This window comes from Musa acuminata, chromosome BXJ2-3 (assembly GCF_036884655.1).
Source record: "Musa acuminata AAA Group cultivar baxijiao chromosome BXJ2-3, Cavendish_Baxijiao_AAA, whole genome shotgun sequence".
NCBI lineage: Eukaryota > Viridiplantae > Streptophyta > Magnoliopsida > Zingiberales > Musaceae > Musa > Musa acuminata.
In genome coordinates, this window is record NC_088340.1 from 40,005,311 (window position 1) to 40,022,127 (window position 16,817).

The 16,817-nt window shown below is 40.0% G+C and overlaps 1 protein-coding gene across 2 annotated transcripts; it reads right to left on the reverse strand.

The window, feature by feature from the left end:
- Positions 1–136: 136 nt before the first annotated feature.
- LOC103978845 (protein VERNALIZATION 1-like) lies at positions 137–15,705 on the reverse strand. Of its 2 annotated transcripts, none has more exons than XM_009394789.3 (8): positions 15,413–15,700; positions 8,834–8,912; positions 8,689–8,753; positions 8,504–8,603; positions 8,355–8,396; positions 7,498–7,539; positions 7,293–7,414; positions 137–670 (listed from the first exon to the last, which is right to left on the reverse strand). In XM_009394789.3, the coding sequence occupies exons 1-8, from the start codon at positions 15,595–15,597 to the stop codon at positions 571–573; spliced, it is 735 nt and encodes a 244-aa protein (XP_009393064.2). In that variant the 5' UTR covers positions 15,598–15,700; the 3' UTR covers positions 137–570. The 2 variants fall into 2 exon arrangements, with proteins under 2 accessions (XP_009393064.2, XP_064956927.1); XM_065100855.1 differs by lacking the exon at positions 137–670 and adding an exon at positions 6,647–6,787 and having other exon boundaries at positions 15,413–15,705.
- Between the last annotated feature and the right edge of the window lie 1,112 nt (positions 15,706–16,817).

A 16,817-nucleotide genomic window follows, 5' to 3' on the forward strand; every position in this document is an offset into this window, starting at 1 on the left:
CCTGATTGCTCCGATTCTGATCTACTCGATGATTTTTGGCAAAATTTTTATCGCCACAATTGGCAACCAAAAGGAAAAAAAAAAGACAATTTCTTCGGTTTTTACTAGCAATTCCACGAGAGGTGTATTCTCGGAACAATGTTTAAGCTGCAGAAGGTTTCATCCAAGAATCATGAGGTAAAGGTAATCAGGAGTCTCTTTTTCCTACCTCAAATGAATCGGTACAGCTGCAGAGGGAGGGAGGACATAAGCAAAAGATGCAGCACCATCGGTTGTTACTAGAATACCTTTGCACAAAGGAACCGAGAATTAGAAGCCCCACAATGTTTTTATCGTCCATTATTTTACAGTATTGTTTTCGATATATACAAACGACCTATCGCACACGATAGAAGCATAGGTTAGAAAATGCATTACAGGGAGACTTCTGACGGATTGCTCCAAGTCCAAATTGGAATATGGGTGGGTCGGAGGGATAAAACACTCCACAGCTTGACTTGGATTATACTTTTACTACAATACAATAGTAACTGGACCTGCATGGGTGGGAAGCGCGTCTCAGTCCGTCCTTCACAGGCGAAGCATCCATGGTGGCAGAACAGCGCCGTTACACCGGGCGAAGGACTGCTCGGCGGCTTCCTCCACGACTGAGCCCGTGGGTTGGTGGTTTCTGCAATATTAGATTGATCATACCACCTTTGCTTTGCTCTGATCGTTTCTTGCTTGATAAGATGTTTAATGAGGAAAAATATGAGTACAAATTCAACTGACATGCCAATTAATCTATTATGCAAATTCAACTGACGAATGACTTTGAGCCTACAAAACTGTTGGTCTCGCCACTTTGCATGCTCATCCCTCAACCAGATCAAAAACTAGGTCAACTTTAGCTGTCAAATAAATTTCTCAAGATCATCCTATGTAATTAGTTATCTTTAGTATTTTTAAAAATTACATTAAGATCTTTATACTTTTCGAAATTGAAACATTTAATCTTACCGCTTTAACAAAATATTTCTCTCAATTTTTTTACTCAGTAAAATTATCATTTTAATCCTATATAATCGATCTCAATATTTCATAAGTACAGAGATTAGGATGCTAGAGTTAGCTAGCTAATTACAGTAGCTAATTTGTAATTAGCCTCAAAGAATAACGTTATGTAAAAGCAACAAGAATTAACAAGGAAAGTAAATATTTTTTCATTCATTGCCCACCATGTGCTCTTCACTCTTTTTATTTGGGGGAGCAAGGCATTGTTAGAGAGAAATGTATAAAGTCAAAAAGCTTGACGCCCAGAAATTTGGATTCAGAATGCTCATGAAATATTTTTATTGCAAGGGAAAGAAGTACGTGATAGAACCCTTGCAGATTCTAAACTTGGGGTTGATCTCTTTAGGGGATCGACCTCCTTGGAATTCTATAGGGGTTTCTCCCTCCAAGTTGTTGCTCAAAGACGGTAGAAAAGATTCATCTATTGCTTAACAAAAGAGAAGAAATACATGGCTATTTATAGGGCTTCTAAACCCTAACTCCTAATAGGACTCCTACTTAAGACTCTTACTTCTAACCAACTCCTAATATGACTCATACTCAAGACTTCTATTCCCTTACAACTCTTAATTCTTCTCTAAGAAAAAACATCCTAACAGAATGTCTCTCTCAATTAGGACTCTCTTAGTTAGAGTCCTAATAGAGTGTCCCTCTCAATTAGGACTCTCCTAGCTAGAGTCCTAACAGAATGTCCCTCTCAATTAGGACTCTCCTAGCTAGAGTCTTAACAGACCCGCCCTCTTCAAATCAGCCTTGTCCTCAAGGCTGAGATTCCATGAACTCAGGGAACCGGGTCTTCAGCTCCTCATATGGTTCCCATGTGGCGTCTTCAAGTGGTAGATTATTCCAGTGCACTAGTACTTCAGTAGAGGGATGTCGGTGACGCATCACGATCCTGCGATCGAGGATGGCCTGTGGTTGGGCTTGAATAACTCCATCCTCAGTTGTGTTGGGCAGTTGGATCTGGGGTGACTCGTGTTCTCCCAACTTGGGCTTTAGGCATGATACGTGGGAGATAGGGTGAATTTTGACATCCTCAGGTAATTTAAGTCTGTATGCCACGGCTCCAATACGCTCTGTGATCTGATAGGGCCCATAAAAACGTGGGGATAGCTTCATGGAGGCTCGAGTGTTGATAGAGAGTTGTTTGTATGGTTGTAGGCAAAGATAAACCCAATCTCCCACTGAAAATTCTCTTTTACTTCGTCGTGTGTCGGCTTGCTGCTTCATTCTGGCTTGAGCGGTAGAGAGATTATCTTTTAACAGTTGTAAGAGTTTGTCTCTATCAATCAATTCTTGGTCAACCTGATCTACCTTGGCCAAGCCAATTACATGCTTTGGAATCACAGGTGCTGGTCGACCATACAATGCTTCATAAGGGGCACATTTTGTAGATGAATGATATGTAGTATTATACCACCATTCGGCCCAGGGAAGCCATTTCGCCCACTCTTTTGGTCGGTCGCTAGCGAAACACCGGAGGTACGTCTCTAAGCACCTATTTACCACCTCTGTTTGGCCGTTAGTTTGTGGATGATATGCTGTGCTCATCTTGAGTTTGGTGCCTTGTAACTGAAATAACTCGGTCCAAAATTTACTAGTGAAGATCCTGTCACGTTCACTTACGATGGACCTTGGCATCCCATGCAGTTTAACAATATTTTCTATGAAAATCTGGGCAATACTAGCAGTAGTGTAGGGATTTCTCACAGCACAAAAATGAGCATATTTCGTAAGTCGATCAACCACCACGAGAATCGTGCTTTTACCTTTGGAAGATGGCAGCCCTTCAATGAAGTCCATGGAGATGTCAGTCCACACTGAGTCTGGTATGGGTAGTGGTTGTAGCTTCCCTGGATTTGCCATAGTTTCACCCTTGTTCTGTTGACATATATCACATTGTGCCACATATTCAGCAATAATTTTTGTAGGTTCTTAGGAATCCAGAGTGCCCTGTTGAAGGTATAGAGTGCATTTCATGCAAGATGATTGCGATGCAAGGGGAGTCAGGTATAAGCACAATGCGACTTTTGTAGCGTAAATGCCTCGAATCTCAGGTGTAGTGGGCTATTGCACTTGGATCCTCCTCCAATTTTTTTATGATCTTGTTGATCTCTGGATCCTTTTTCCATTCTTCCCTAATGTCCTCGAGGAGACTGGTGGTAGGAAGGGAGATGGCTGAAACCTTAGCTTGTTCAGGTAGCCGTGAGAGTGCATCTGCAACAACGTTTTCTTTCCCCTTTTTGTAAATAATTTCATAATCAAATCCAAGAAGTTTGGTTACCCATTTTTGCTGCTCAGGGGATGATATCTTTTGCTCCAAAAAGTACTTGAGGCTTTTATGGTCAGTTTTAATTTGAAATCGCCGGCCGATTAGGTAGGGTCTCCACCTCGTTACTGCGTGTACAATGGCAAGCATCTCCTTATCATATACTGACATGTTTTGATGGGAGGGAGATAATGCCTTGCTAGTGTATGCGAGTGGTCGACCATTTTGCATGAGAACGACTCCAATTCCGACTCCAGATCCGTCGGTCTCAATGATGAAGGGTCTATTGAAATCTAGTAGCGCAAGCACCGGCGTCGTTGTCATGGCTGCTTTAAGTTTGTCGAAGGCAGCAGAGGCTTTGTCCGACCATTGGAAAGCATCTTTTTTCAGTAAAAAAGTGAGTGGTGCACTGATCTTCCCATAGTCCTTAACAAATTTTCGGTAGTAGCCCGTTAGTCCAAGGAACCCCCGCAGTAATTTCACGTTTGTAGGTTTCGCCCAACCTTGCATTGCCTCAATTTTTGTTAGGTCTACCGCCACTCCTTCTGATATTATATGCCCAAGGTACTCTACTTTTTGCTGGAGAAAGCTGCAATTTGGTTGCTTAACAAAAAGAGTATTCTCCTGAAGGATCGTCAAAATAATCCGTAAATGCTGAAAGTGAGTCTCAAGAGAAGGGCTATAAACGAGAATATCATCGAAAAATACCAGCACAAATTTACGAAGAAAGCTCCGAAATATATCATTCATGAGACTTTGAAAGGTTGAAGGAGCATTAGTGAGTCCAAAAGGCATTACCAAGAATTCATAATGGCCATCATGTGTGCGAAATGCAGTTTTTGGAATGTCATCGTCACATACCCGAATTTGGTGGTAACCGGATCGGAGGTCCAACTTCGTGAAGACTCGAGCTCCTTTCAATTCATCAAGAAGTTCATCCACCACTGGTATTGGGTATTTGTCCTTGACGGTGATGCCATTTAAAGCTCGGTAGTCAATGCACATCCGCCAAGTTCCGTCCTTCTTGCGTACAAGTAGCACCGGTGAGGAATAGGGGCTGCAACTTGGTTGAATCACCCCTGTTTCAAGCATCTCCTTTACGATCTTTTCAATTTCATCTTTCTGGAGGTGAGGATATCGGTATGGTCGAGTGTTCGCTGGTGGCTTGCCCGGAAGGATTGGAATTCGATGATCATGTTGCCGAGAAGGAGGAAGACCGCGCGGTTCAGCAAATATATCAGCAAATTCAGTAAGCAATTGGGCAAGATTTTGATCTTCAAATTCTATTTTCTTCCCCTCTGGTTGCTGCTGGAGGTGCATCAAAAAGGCACCATTTACCTTGTGTAAAACTTTCTCCATTCGTTGGGTCGAAATAGTGGTAACGTTGCTTCCGCGCTTCCCGCGTAGGATGATCTGTTTGCCCTTACAGTAGAATTTCATAATTAATTTAGAAAAGTTCCAAGAGACATCACCTAGTGTAGTCAGCCATTTGATACCAAGCACTGCCTCATAGTCATCGATTGGTAGGAGGAAGAAATCGGTGATAATTTCTTGGTCTTGCAGTAATAGTTTCACCTGCGGGCATCTTTGGTTGCACTTTAGGATTCTGCTGTCGGCAACCTTTACATCGAACTTGCTGCAACCTTCAATATGCAGTGCCATCCGAGCAGCAACCTTACTATTCAGGAAGTTATTAGTGCTACCCGAGTCGATGAGAACAGCGATCGGCTGTTGTTTGAGAAGGCCTCCAACTTTCATCGTTTGCGGATTTGAGTAGCCGGCTAGTGCGTGTACCGTAATGTCGATCGGCTATGGCTCTTCTTCCATATCTTCTTCTTCATGTTCAAGGCTCACTTCTAGATGTTCAATGGCCTCTTCTTCTACTGGTTCAATCATAAGAAGTCTACCTTTTTTACAGCGATGCTCGCGGCTCCACAGCTCATCGCAATGCCAACATAACCCTTTCGCAGATCGCTCCCGAAGTTCTTCTCTTGTTAACCTTTTCGGTGCAGGGACTCGGTTGATAGTAGGGAGGGCTGAGGGCTTTAGTATTGTAGGTCGTGGAGTGATCCTTGTCCTCCGGGCTTCATGGTTCAATCGCTCCTCTTGAAGTCGTGCGAAAGAGATGGCTGCCATAAGCGTGTATGGTTGTCGCGCCTTAACTTCTCCCCGGATCTCCAGCTTTAAGCCCTCAATAAAAGTCCCCAATAACTGTTTTTCAGACCAATCACAAGTTTGATTAGATAACCTTTCAAACCTGGTTTGGTACTCCTGAATGGTGGAGGTTTGTCGGATCTTTGCTAGTTGTCCGTCAATGTTCTCATAATAAGTTGGTCCGAAGCGGATCAGTAGTCCTTATTTGAATTGTCACCATGAAAGGGTTCCATAAGTGTGTTCAAACTAGTCAAACCATTGTATGGCATCCCCTTCAAGATGTATAGCTGCAATTTCCACCATGGATGCATCCGCAGTTTTATGGTACCGAAAATATCGCTCCGCGCGCGAGATCCAACCAATTTAGTCTCCTTCTTCCCATCTAGGGAAGTCCACTCTCATGCGCGAATAGTTGGGGTCGGTCATAGAACCTCCCCTCTCTTGGAAGTCATCTCTTTGGGCATGATTTGATTGATTAGAGTTCTCTCCTTGATGTGATTTCTTCGGGCTTGGTGGTCGGCCCAAACTGAATTCGGTAAGGAGAGCCGAATCTTATCCTTCATTCGTGCCTCAAAGGCTTCAAATTTAGCATTGATTGCGTCCTCAGATGCCATAGTATATGACTCCAAATCTGTGATGTTAAGATCTCTTTTTTGTTGACGGGTTAAAGACATGTATGGGTTTGATAGAAATCAGTGAAAGTTTGCTGCAGAATTGTGTTGTCTTGTAAGAGTAGAATTAACGTCGAAGAAACAGCGGTTTCTCGACGAAATCTCTACAAAAAATTTGAGAGATTTGAGGAGGGAATTGACAGCAATATCTCAGTTTATATGACAGCAAGGATGTCCAATTTAATCAAGAAAATTTCGACAGTAACAGCAAGAAAATTGGTGTAAGTTGCGATAGCAGAATTCTCGTCGAAAAATTTCAGCAACTTACGATGAAATTTGCAGCAATATAGGAACAATTTTTTTTTTTTTTGGATTTTCGAATATGGATAACTAAATTGCAGCAGCAGTAAGGTAGGAAACCAGAACATGTTGCAATTCACAGGGAGATCAAAGGATGATCTGCGGTGGTGGAGATGACGGTGGAATTTGGCGACGATCTTTTAAGCAATTGTGAAAATTGCTTTGGGCGGTTGTGGAGGGTTGATGGATGGCAGTGGAAGGGCAGCGAGATGCCAAGAACGATGCTCTGATACCAGGTGATAGAACCCTTGCAGATTCTAAACTTAGGGTTGATCTTTTTAGGGGATCGGCCTCCTTGGAACTCTATAAGGGTTCCTCCCTCCAAGTTGCTGCTCAAAGGCTGCAGAAAAGATTCATCTATTGCTTAACAAAAGAGAAGGAATACATGGCTATTTATAGGGCTTCTAAACCCTAACTCCTAATAGGACTCCTATTTAAGACTCTTACTTCTAACCAACTCCTAATATGACTCATACTCAAGACTTATATTCCCTTACAACTCCTAATTCTTCTCTAAGAAAAAACCTCCTAACAGAATGTCTCTCTCAATTAGGACTCTCCTAGTTAGAGTCCTAACAGAGTGTCCCTTTCAATTAGGATTCTCCTAGCTAGAGTCCTAACAGAATGTCCCTTTCAATTAGGACTCTCCTAGCTAGAGTCCTAATAGTACGTCTGCCGAATCAAACACGGCAATGCAACACCTACATACACGGCTAGTTTTCTCTTACTAAGCAGCTAACGATGATTACTTACTGCCCATGAAACGCTAACCTGATTCTTGAAGACTGTTGTAATATGAACTCTAGTAATACCCAGTACAAGAGATGCTTATAGGAAGTGTGTACCTGATGTTTATGGTAGATTCTATCGAGAGCAAGTGTGGTATAGAGGAGCTGGCCTGGGCTTGAGCTGCTTGTTCCGTCTGTCGGTGTTGGCTCAGAGCCTCAGCCTTGTCCATCTCCGTAAGCTATTTTGGAACCAAATCACATTGATCCAACTTGAGGTCTATAAACAATGCCAATAAATAAGGTCAAACATTTTATAGTTTACCTTCTTTGCCATGTCACTGTTTTGTGCTTGCAGCGCCCTCTCCTGCAAGAAAATAAAGGCTATTCAGGCATAGATTTGTACCTGAAGTACCAACAGATTATATATATATATATATATATATATATATATATATATATATATATATATATATATATATATATATATATAATTTCCAAATTGTTATTGGCATTCTACACATCAGGCCACTCTCTATCTATCATTTCCTAAGATAGATGTTCTCGAGTTGTCCACAGAAGAATGTTTAGGGTGTCATGAGGTGGAGAACAGGTAAACAAAAAGAATCAACAAGTTGAGCACAGTCTCTATCAAAAGAATATTATCCTTGGTGAAGAATCCGCTCTTGTTGAAAAATCAGAATGAACAATTGATCCAGTTGGTTTTCGGGTAACTGGCATGAACAGACAGACTGGGTTAGATCCGATTTTATAATATAACGAAAGATTACTTAAATATTTTTTATTAATTGAGAAGATATTTACATCAATCATGAATGCATGCTTAACTTTCAGAAAGAGCAAATAACATTTAGATATTATCTGTGTAAATAATTCATGCTACAAAAAATAGCAGTTGGTATGTGTCACTGCTATATTGCTAACTGCAAAAGCAATATTATCGATTTACGCAGGTGCTGCATATTGAATTGAGTAGGGTTGCAAATTATCATAGTTACTCAGAATCAAAACCAAATGTCGGAGTCTCTTTCTAATCCCGGTGGTAAATAGGACTGGATTGGTCCAACTAGTTTGAAGTTTGTTGTTATTAGGTTTTACCGACCTGACTACTAAAATCAAACAAATATGAACTTGAATTTGAATAAAGGTTGTAGGACTTGCCTTTCTTTGAAGCTCAGCAATGGAATCAAACAGCACATTGTTCTACAATAAATGAAAGAAAAAAAGAAAAAAGAACATTAGCAACTTCCTTTACATGCACGGATGGCAATAACATTTTTGATAGGCTACATAAATGGATTTTAATTCACCTTTTTTGATCTTATTTTTCTCAAAGCTGCCTCAAGTTGTTGCTCCAGCTGTTGGATTTCTTTAAGTGTCAATTTGTCAAGTTGTTCGCCTACGAGGTGCCTGAAGTAAGCACAAAAAGATAATGCTCGTAACATTTTTGCGCAAGTAAAAACATTAGTTTAATTTGCGATGGCCATCTCGATACCTTTGACACTTTTGTAGTGCCTCGATCCTTGCCTTCAATACCTCGTATTCATGGCACCAGTTTTCCTGCGTACAAGATCAACATGCTGTAAGCCATCCACCAACGTTCTAGGCTATGAATCATCCAGTCTTCAAACACATGTTACCTGGGATTCAGTGTCTGCATCTACAAGGGCTCTTTCAGCATACGAGTAGCGCTGGTAACGATCAAGAATCTTTTCCATACTGCAAGGAATAAGCAACTTTCAGTTTTCTTCCACGTTTTTGATATAAAATCAAAAGCTCAAGCATTGCCTGTTAGTTTGTAGCGACATCCTCGTTGGAATTAAACTTGTTTAAGTGTCAAAAAAAGATTCATTGCATCAAGTGGGAGAATCATTACATCAAGAAGAAGAAATGGATTAAAAGTCTAAGATAAGTCAAATTGGTTATTGATTCTTGAAAAGGTTTCTTGAAAGAGAATGATTCATCTTGAATACAATTAATATAATGTATCTTTGGGGACTATATAAACTCATATATTGGGTCATGAGGGTAATAGAGTTTTTAAAATTGTAAAAATATTTTTCTTGAGAGAAATATAGAAGATTAAAGCTTGTCATACTCTTCTATCTCTATCCTCTCATCCTATCAACATCAACATTTGGTATCAGAGCCAAGTTATGGCCTCTTCCTTAAGTGCCATCAAACTCTAGATCCCCAGATTGACAAAAGAAAATTATGACATATGGTGCATCCAAATGAAAGTTCTTCTAGGCTCCCAAGATGTATGGGAGTTTGTAGAAGATGGATTTGCTGAACCAAGTCCAGTAGAAGAAGGAGCAATGAATGCAGAAGGAAGAAAACAACTCAAAGAAAGAAGGAAGAAGGAGAAAAAGGCTTTGTTCACAATCTATCAAGGACTTGATGATACAATGTTCGAGATCATCGCTCCAGCAAATACTTCAAAGGAGGCTCGGGAAATGCTTCAAAGAGCATTCGGTGGTGTTGATAAGGTAAAGAAACTTCGTCTACAAGTTTTACGAGTCGAGTTTGAGAAATTACAACAAGGTACTTCTGAAACCATTTCTGATTACTTCTCAAAAATCATTTCTATTGTTCATCAAATGAAACGAAATGGTAAACAAGTAAATGATCAGAGAGTAATAGAAAAAATATTGAGATCTCTAGATCCGAAATTTGATTTTATTGCTGTTGCGATCGAAGAATCTAAAGATATGGAAAAAATATCTTTAGAAGAACTTATGGGTTCCCTTCAAGTTCATGAACAAAAGATTACAAAAAGAGGATAAGACAAAACTATGGAGCAAGCATTACAAACGAAGCATTACAAAAGATTACAAAAAGAGGATAAGACAAAACTATGGGCTTCTAAACGAGAATCAAATTCTCAAAGAGGAAGAGGACGAGGACAAAGAGGAAGAGGAGGCAGAAATCAGACCAATTAAGAATCTCCGAACATTGAAGATGGTGGAGAAAATTCTAGCCAAAGAGGCCGAGGTTATGGTCGAGGACGTGACCGAGGCCGTGGACGTGGTAGAAACTCTAAAAGATCTGAAATACAATGTTATGTTTGCAAAAGGTATGGACATTATTCTTATGAATGTTATTATAATCTTAACAATTAAGGTGATAAGACAAATTTTATTGAGGAAGAAAAGAACGTAAATTAAGTTTTATTAATGAGTTATGATAATTTGAAAGAGGATCAATCTATGATATGATATCTAGATACAGGAGCTTCAAATCACATGTGTGGCATCAAAGAGTTATTTTCAGAAATAGATACAAGTTATTCCGGGAACATTACATTTGGCGATTTGTCTCAAAGACCAGTAAGAGACAAAGGTAAAATTCTCCTTGAACTTAATAATGACAAGGAAGTATGCATTTCAGATGTTTATTATGTTCCTGATATGAAAAATAATATTTTAAGCTTGGGACAATTACTTGAAAAAAGTTATAAAATTGAGATGAAAGATATGACTCTCTCAATTTGTGATAAGAATAAAACACTGATATCACATATGAAAATGGCACATAATAGAATGTTTCTTTTGCATTTAAGTATTTTTGATCAATCAAATTGTTTTAAAGCTGATATTGAGGATATCTCTACACTTTGGCATCTTAGATATGCTCACTTAAATTTTGAGGCTTTGAAACTTCTAGAGAAGTATAATATGGTGACAGGAATGCCAAAAATTGATCGCCCAGCAAAATTGTGTGAAGTATGTGTCATGGGTAAGCAAGAAAGAAAGCTTTTCAAAGTGAGAAGGACAAAAAGAGCATGAAATCGACTTGATCTGGTACACTCAGATGTTTGTGACCCTATCAATCCAGTATCACTTGAAGGAAGCATGTATTTTCTTACCTTCACTGATGATCATAATGAAAAAACTTGGGTTTATATGTTAAAAGAAAAGAAAGAAGTTTTAAGCAAATTCAAAGAATTTAAGGATTTGGTTGAAAGACAAAGTTGTTGTAAGATTAAATGTTTAAAAACAGATAGGGGTGGTGAATATATATCAAATGAATTTGAAAGTTTTTGTAGAAATAATAGAATTCTACATCAATTCACCATGTCATACACACCTCAACAAAATGGTATCTCAGAAAGAAAAAATAGGACTATCCTTAATATAGTCCGATGTATGTTAAAGGAAAGAAAAATTTCGAAAGAATTTTGGGGTGATGCTGTTGCTTGTGCAGTTTATTTGCTTAACAGGTTTCCGACAAAGCGAATTGGTAATGTTACACCAGAAGAAACATGGAGCTTACAAAAATCAAGAGTTGATCATAAGAGAAGAAAACAAAATTGGAGGATAAAAGTCAAAAATGCATTTTGCTAGGTTATCCAGAGAATTCCAATGGTTACAAACTCTACAATCCTATCACAAATAAAGTTGTGATGTCAAGAGACGTTGATTTTGATGAACAACAGATTTGGAACCGGAAAAGTGATGAGCAGCATAAGAAAGCTGTAGTTTCAGAAGAAGATGATATAATACAAGTAAGCACCGAAGTTGCTTTGCCAGAATCATCACCTAGATCAGCTAGGTCATATGATTCAAGAAGTCCAATTATAAGAAGGACAAAACCGATTCAGGACATATATGATGTGACTCGAAGGATTGATACTAATAATGATGAACTTTCTTTATTTTGTCTTTTTGCAGGATATGATCCATTAACCTTCAAAGAAGCTTATATAGATGAAAAATAGCAATGAAGAGATTCATGCAATTAACAAAAATAATACATGGGAGCTTACTACACTTCCAAAAGACCACCAAGCTATCGGTGTTAAGTGGATCTTTAAAACAAAAAGAAATGCAAAAGGAGAGGTGGAGAAATACAAGGCTAGATTGGTTGCAAAGGGATATAAACAACAATATGGGATTGACTATGAAGAAGTATTTGCGCCAGTTGCTCGATTGGAGACAATAAGATTATTTATCTCTCTAGCAGCTCAAATGAAATGGAAGATTTTACAAATGGATGTCAAATTAGCATTTCTTAATGGAGTTCTTGAAGAAGAGGTATATATTCAACAACCCCTGGTTTTATTATTCAAGAACAAGAGGACAAAGTATATAAGTTAAAGAGAGCTCTTTATGGGCTTAAACAAGCCTCACGAGCATGAAATTCTCGAATAGATACTTATTTTATTAAAAATGGTTTTTCTAAATGTCCGCATGAACATGCTCTCTATACAAAATCTAACTCTAATGGAGATATCTTGTTTGTATGTCTGTACGTAGATGATTTAATATTTACAGGCAATAGTAGCTCTATGATTATATATTTTAAGCACTCTATGAAAAAGGAGTTTGAGATGACCGACTTGGACTTAATGACTTATTTCATTGGTATCGAAGTTATACAAGATAATGGAGGAATTTTTATCTCACAAGAAAATTATGCAAAGGAGGTTTTAAAGAAGTTTTCTATGGAAGATTATCATCCTACATATACACATGTTGAATATGGCACAAGTTGATCAAGGAAGGTGAAGGTACATACATTAATCCAACTTATTATATTATTTGGAGTTGGTTTAATAAGTAGATTTATGGAAGTTCCAAAGACATCTCATTTAAATGTCGCTAAAAGAATTTTGCGATATATCAAAGGAACAATTGAGTATGGAATGTTCTATTCATCATCTAAAAAGTTGGAGCTCATTGGATATAGTGACGGTGATTGGGCCGGAAGCTACGATGATCGGAAGAGTACAACTGGATTTGTATTTTATTTTGGTGAAGCTACATTCACTTGGTCTTCAAAAAAGCAACGAATCGTTGCTCTATCAAGTTGTGAAGCAGAATATATAGCAGCTTCTTCTAGTGTTTGTCATGCAATATGGCTAAGAAGATTACTCCAAGAATTTCATATGCCACAGGAGAAGTCAACCAAGATTTATGTTGATAACAAATCAGCTATTGCCTTAGCCAAGAATCCAGTCTATCATGAAAGATCGAAGCATATCGATACAAGATTTCATTTCATAAGATATCATATCAAAAATAAAGAAATGGAGATACATCATGTCAAGACAAGTGAACAAGTGGCTGATATACTCACAAAACCTCTTAAATTTAAAATATTTCAACAACTTCGAAGAAAACTTGGCATGCTGAATGGAACAAGTTTAAGAGGGGAGAATGTTGGAATTAAACTTGTTCAAGTGTCATAAAAAGGTTCATTGCATCAAGTGGGAGAATTATTACATCAAGAAAAAAAATGGATTAAAAGCCTATAAAAAGATAAGTCAAATTGGTTATTGGTTCTTGAAAGGGTTTCTTGAAAGAGAATTATTCATCTTGAATATAATTAATATAATGTATATTTGGGGACTATATAAACTCCATATATTGGGTCATGAGGATAATAGAGTTTCTGAAATTATAAAAATATTTTTTTTGAGAGAAATATAGAAGATTAAAGCTTGTCATACTTCCTTTATTTGATATCTCTATCCTCTCTTCCTATCAACATCAACAATCCTCTATTCAACTTAGACATGCCTATGTAAAATTTATCGACAAAAGACAAGAAGATACAACTATCAGAGAGCAATTAGATCCGGGAAGTGTTTCTTGTATTTCTAATAATTAACACCAAAGTTATAGAGAGTGAAATCAAAAGATGTCAATGCTGTTGCTTGATTCTTTTACCTCTTTTATTATCGGCGATCTATGATGAGAAGGCACTGTAGCTTTCTTTGTCAAGAAAGTGAAGTTAGCATCCATACTCATTGAAGGTCATTTTATTTAATTCATGAACCATCAAAAACTTATCCGAAGTAAATAAATACTCCTCCAAATACTTTTTAATGTCAACAATAGTAACAGAGATTAAAACGGTGGAAGTTGAATAGGACACAAGTATTAATTCAATCCGATGAAGCAGCAGTAGTAGTACATCAGACAACTCAGTATCATTCAGTACGTAACCCTTTTATTATTTCTACAATAATGCTGATATATGGGACCGACATTGTTGATATGGGAGACCTATCAATTAATTCTACTCAGACGACTACAGTCCTTTACAGAAAGCGATCAAAAATTGGTATTTTAATGCTTCGAACATCTTCCATGATGCGACTTTGCCCTAACTTACATGTACCGAATGCTCTTCCAACTATGATCAAAACAGCATCTATGTACTAACATGCATAGACAACCAAAAAATAGAAGAAAAATATGCAATACTTTGGAACAATAAAGTCGTGTGAAGAAAACAGAAGCAAAATGAATGATAAGCAGAATATACTTGCATCATCGGGTTTGCCGGGACGATTGTGGTCAATTTTTTGAAGGGGAGAATGCATGAAAATTGTGGGTACGGAATGAGATGGAAATCAATAGGAACATTTATAGTCATGAGGAGATCAACTTTGACATATGAAAAAGAAGGGGCGGATTTTAGGTGCCAAAAGAGAAAAATAAAGGATTTGTTTTGTTGAGATGCAATCATAGAATAACAGACCGAGTAGAGGACACAAATCAAAGAATTTTCCTGATTTAGCAGTGCTCTAAGCTTTTCCACATTTCTGCAGATTCGAAGCCGATAACTAAAGAAACTTTGATATAAGCTGTAACTACAATGAATCTTCTATGCATTCTATAGAACAAAAGGCGGAAATTTATTGGTACGATGATTACTATTATATCTCGTCTTATATGAGCCAAGCAGTGCATCGCTAATGCAACCCCACTACCAGAGTTCATGTAGAACTAGACGAGGACCGGTTCGCTGGGAAAGCAAGATTTAGTCGGAACTTATTCTTGGAAGTAGTACGACTGTTGGCAAGCCGAGCAGCTTAAATCAGCGACATCACCACTATGTACGGCATTAGAGGAAACAGTATTCCACCCCAGAACACGGATCAAAAGAAGAGAGAGTGGGGAACTCTAGGGCTTAAATAAAATTAAGTTGTTGCGAGTATTGATGTACGGCAGTCGAGGAGAGGTGGAAGGAGGCTGTTGTACAAGGTTAGAGAAAAGTGGCAGCAGAGGGTGCCGATTGCAAGATCGAATACGATCATACACCGCGCATGCACATCAGAAGAGCAGTTCGCACCAGAAATCAGGGATGGAAAGGTAGGATCTGTGGCAAGAACGATGAACCAGACGTTCTTGGAAGCATGGGCTGAGTGGGTACGGGAACATCTACGAGGGACAACGGGGCACGAAGACGGAGGGCAAAGTGGGTACCTAGAGTCGGTGGAGTACTCGTAGAGCTTGCCCTTGGTGGAGAACACCATGACGGCGACCTCGGCGTCGCAGAGCACCGAGATCTCGTGGGCCTTCTTGAGCAGCCCCGATCTGCGCTTGGAGAACGTGACCTGCCGATTGATCTTGTTCTCGATCCGCTTCAGCTGCACCCTCCCCCTCCCCATCTCCCCTCTCCAATCCGATTCCCAACCCCGCCCCCTTCAATAAACCTGACTCGACGACCACAAAAGCGACGCCCGTGGAAGAGAGGAGGCACCTCTTCTTCTTCTTCTTGCAGTCCGCCCTTTGTCGCCGCTCCTTATCATCGTTTCCTTGCCTTCTCGTTATATATAGAGGAGGAGGATGAGCAGGCGAGCGAGTCCAAAACGCGGTGGTCGAAAGCGGTTTTGAAAACCGGGGTAGTTTCGGGTGATACGTTGTCGCTTCCTGAGTGGCGGATATGTCTGGGGCCCGCTCATGGCGCTCTCCTATAGGACGAAGCAGTTGTCCGTTCGTTATTTGGGTCCGGCTTCACCCGGGTCCGGTGCGTACGAAAAGGGAACGGCTCGGTGAAACGGATTCCTGGACCGAAGCAATCGATGGCCCACGAATAGTCTTGGAACCTACAGTTTCTGGGACCGGAGGGTCCCACCTGGGTCGAATAAAACGCTTATACCCACGCTCTACACGAACGCGTTGGGTAGACAAACAAACGAAAAAGGATCCTCCTTGGCTTGTGGGATCCACATGTGGGAACCACTAAGGCGGCCTCCGTTTCTGCAATCACATGTGGTAAACCACCACGGAGGGCACGTGTGGACGTCCGAATCTTGCGGGTAAAACCGCGTAAACGCTACGCGTAAGAAGTCCCCGTGGCTTTACGTATGGTCTCCGCATCGCGTTCGTCATTCATGTGGGTCGCGACTAGCTTCCTAACGCATGGATCGCGATCAAGGTGCGTGTCACCATCGGAGGAGGGGATCCTAACTCGACGCAATCCCACTTGACCCTTCGGAGACTAATCCGGCGGTGCATCTCATCGTTCCTATGCGCGCCATGTCCTTTTCCACGCATCACTGGTATGCATTCGGAGGGAGAGAGGGGTGGAGCGAGCGAGCGAGCGAGCGATGGTGGACGCACGCCAGGTGCTCGAAGCTTTGCCTCGCGGGAGAGCTGGATGGTACGTACTGTGAATGTTTGGTTCCATCAAAGGCGGGGCCGCCACCTGAGGCAAATGCATGCAAGTTGGCCGGATTCAACACTGAGAGAGACTGCTACACCCGTGTGGCATGGAAACGTGGCTCTTCGTCGCACTTTGCCAGTACGAAGGTGACCGACTGTAAGCAGCATGCTTGTCCTCATCAAGCTCCTCTTCTTCTGTTGCTTGCTATTCTCCGACCCTCAC

Bases quoted from the DNA above. Each gene is read 5' to 3' on its own strand.
- LOC103978845 (XM_009394789.3), bottom strand. From the start codon at position 15,597: ATGGGGAGGGGGAGGGTGCAGCTGAAGCGGATCGAGAACAAGATCAAT. The intron at 8,604-8,688 runs GTATCGAGATGG...TGCTTACTTCAG, and splicing joins GCACTACAAAAGTGTCAAAG to GCACCTCGTAGGCGAACAAC. The intron at 671-7,292 runs GTACACACTTCC...CTAATATTGCAG, and splicing joins GAATCTACCATAAACATCAG to AAACCACCAACCCACGGGCT.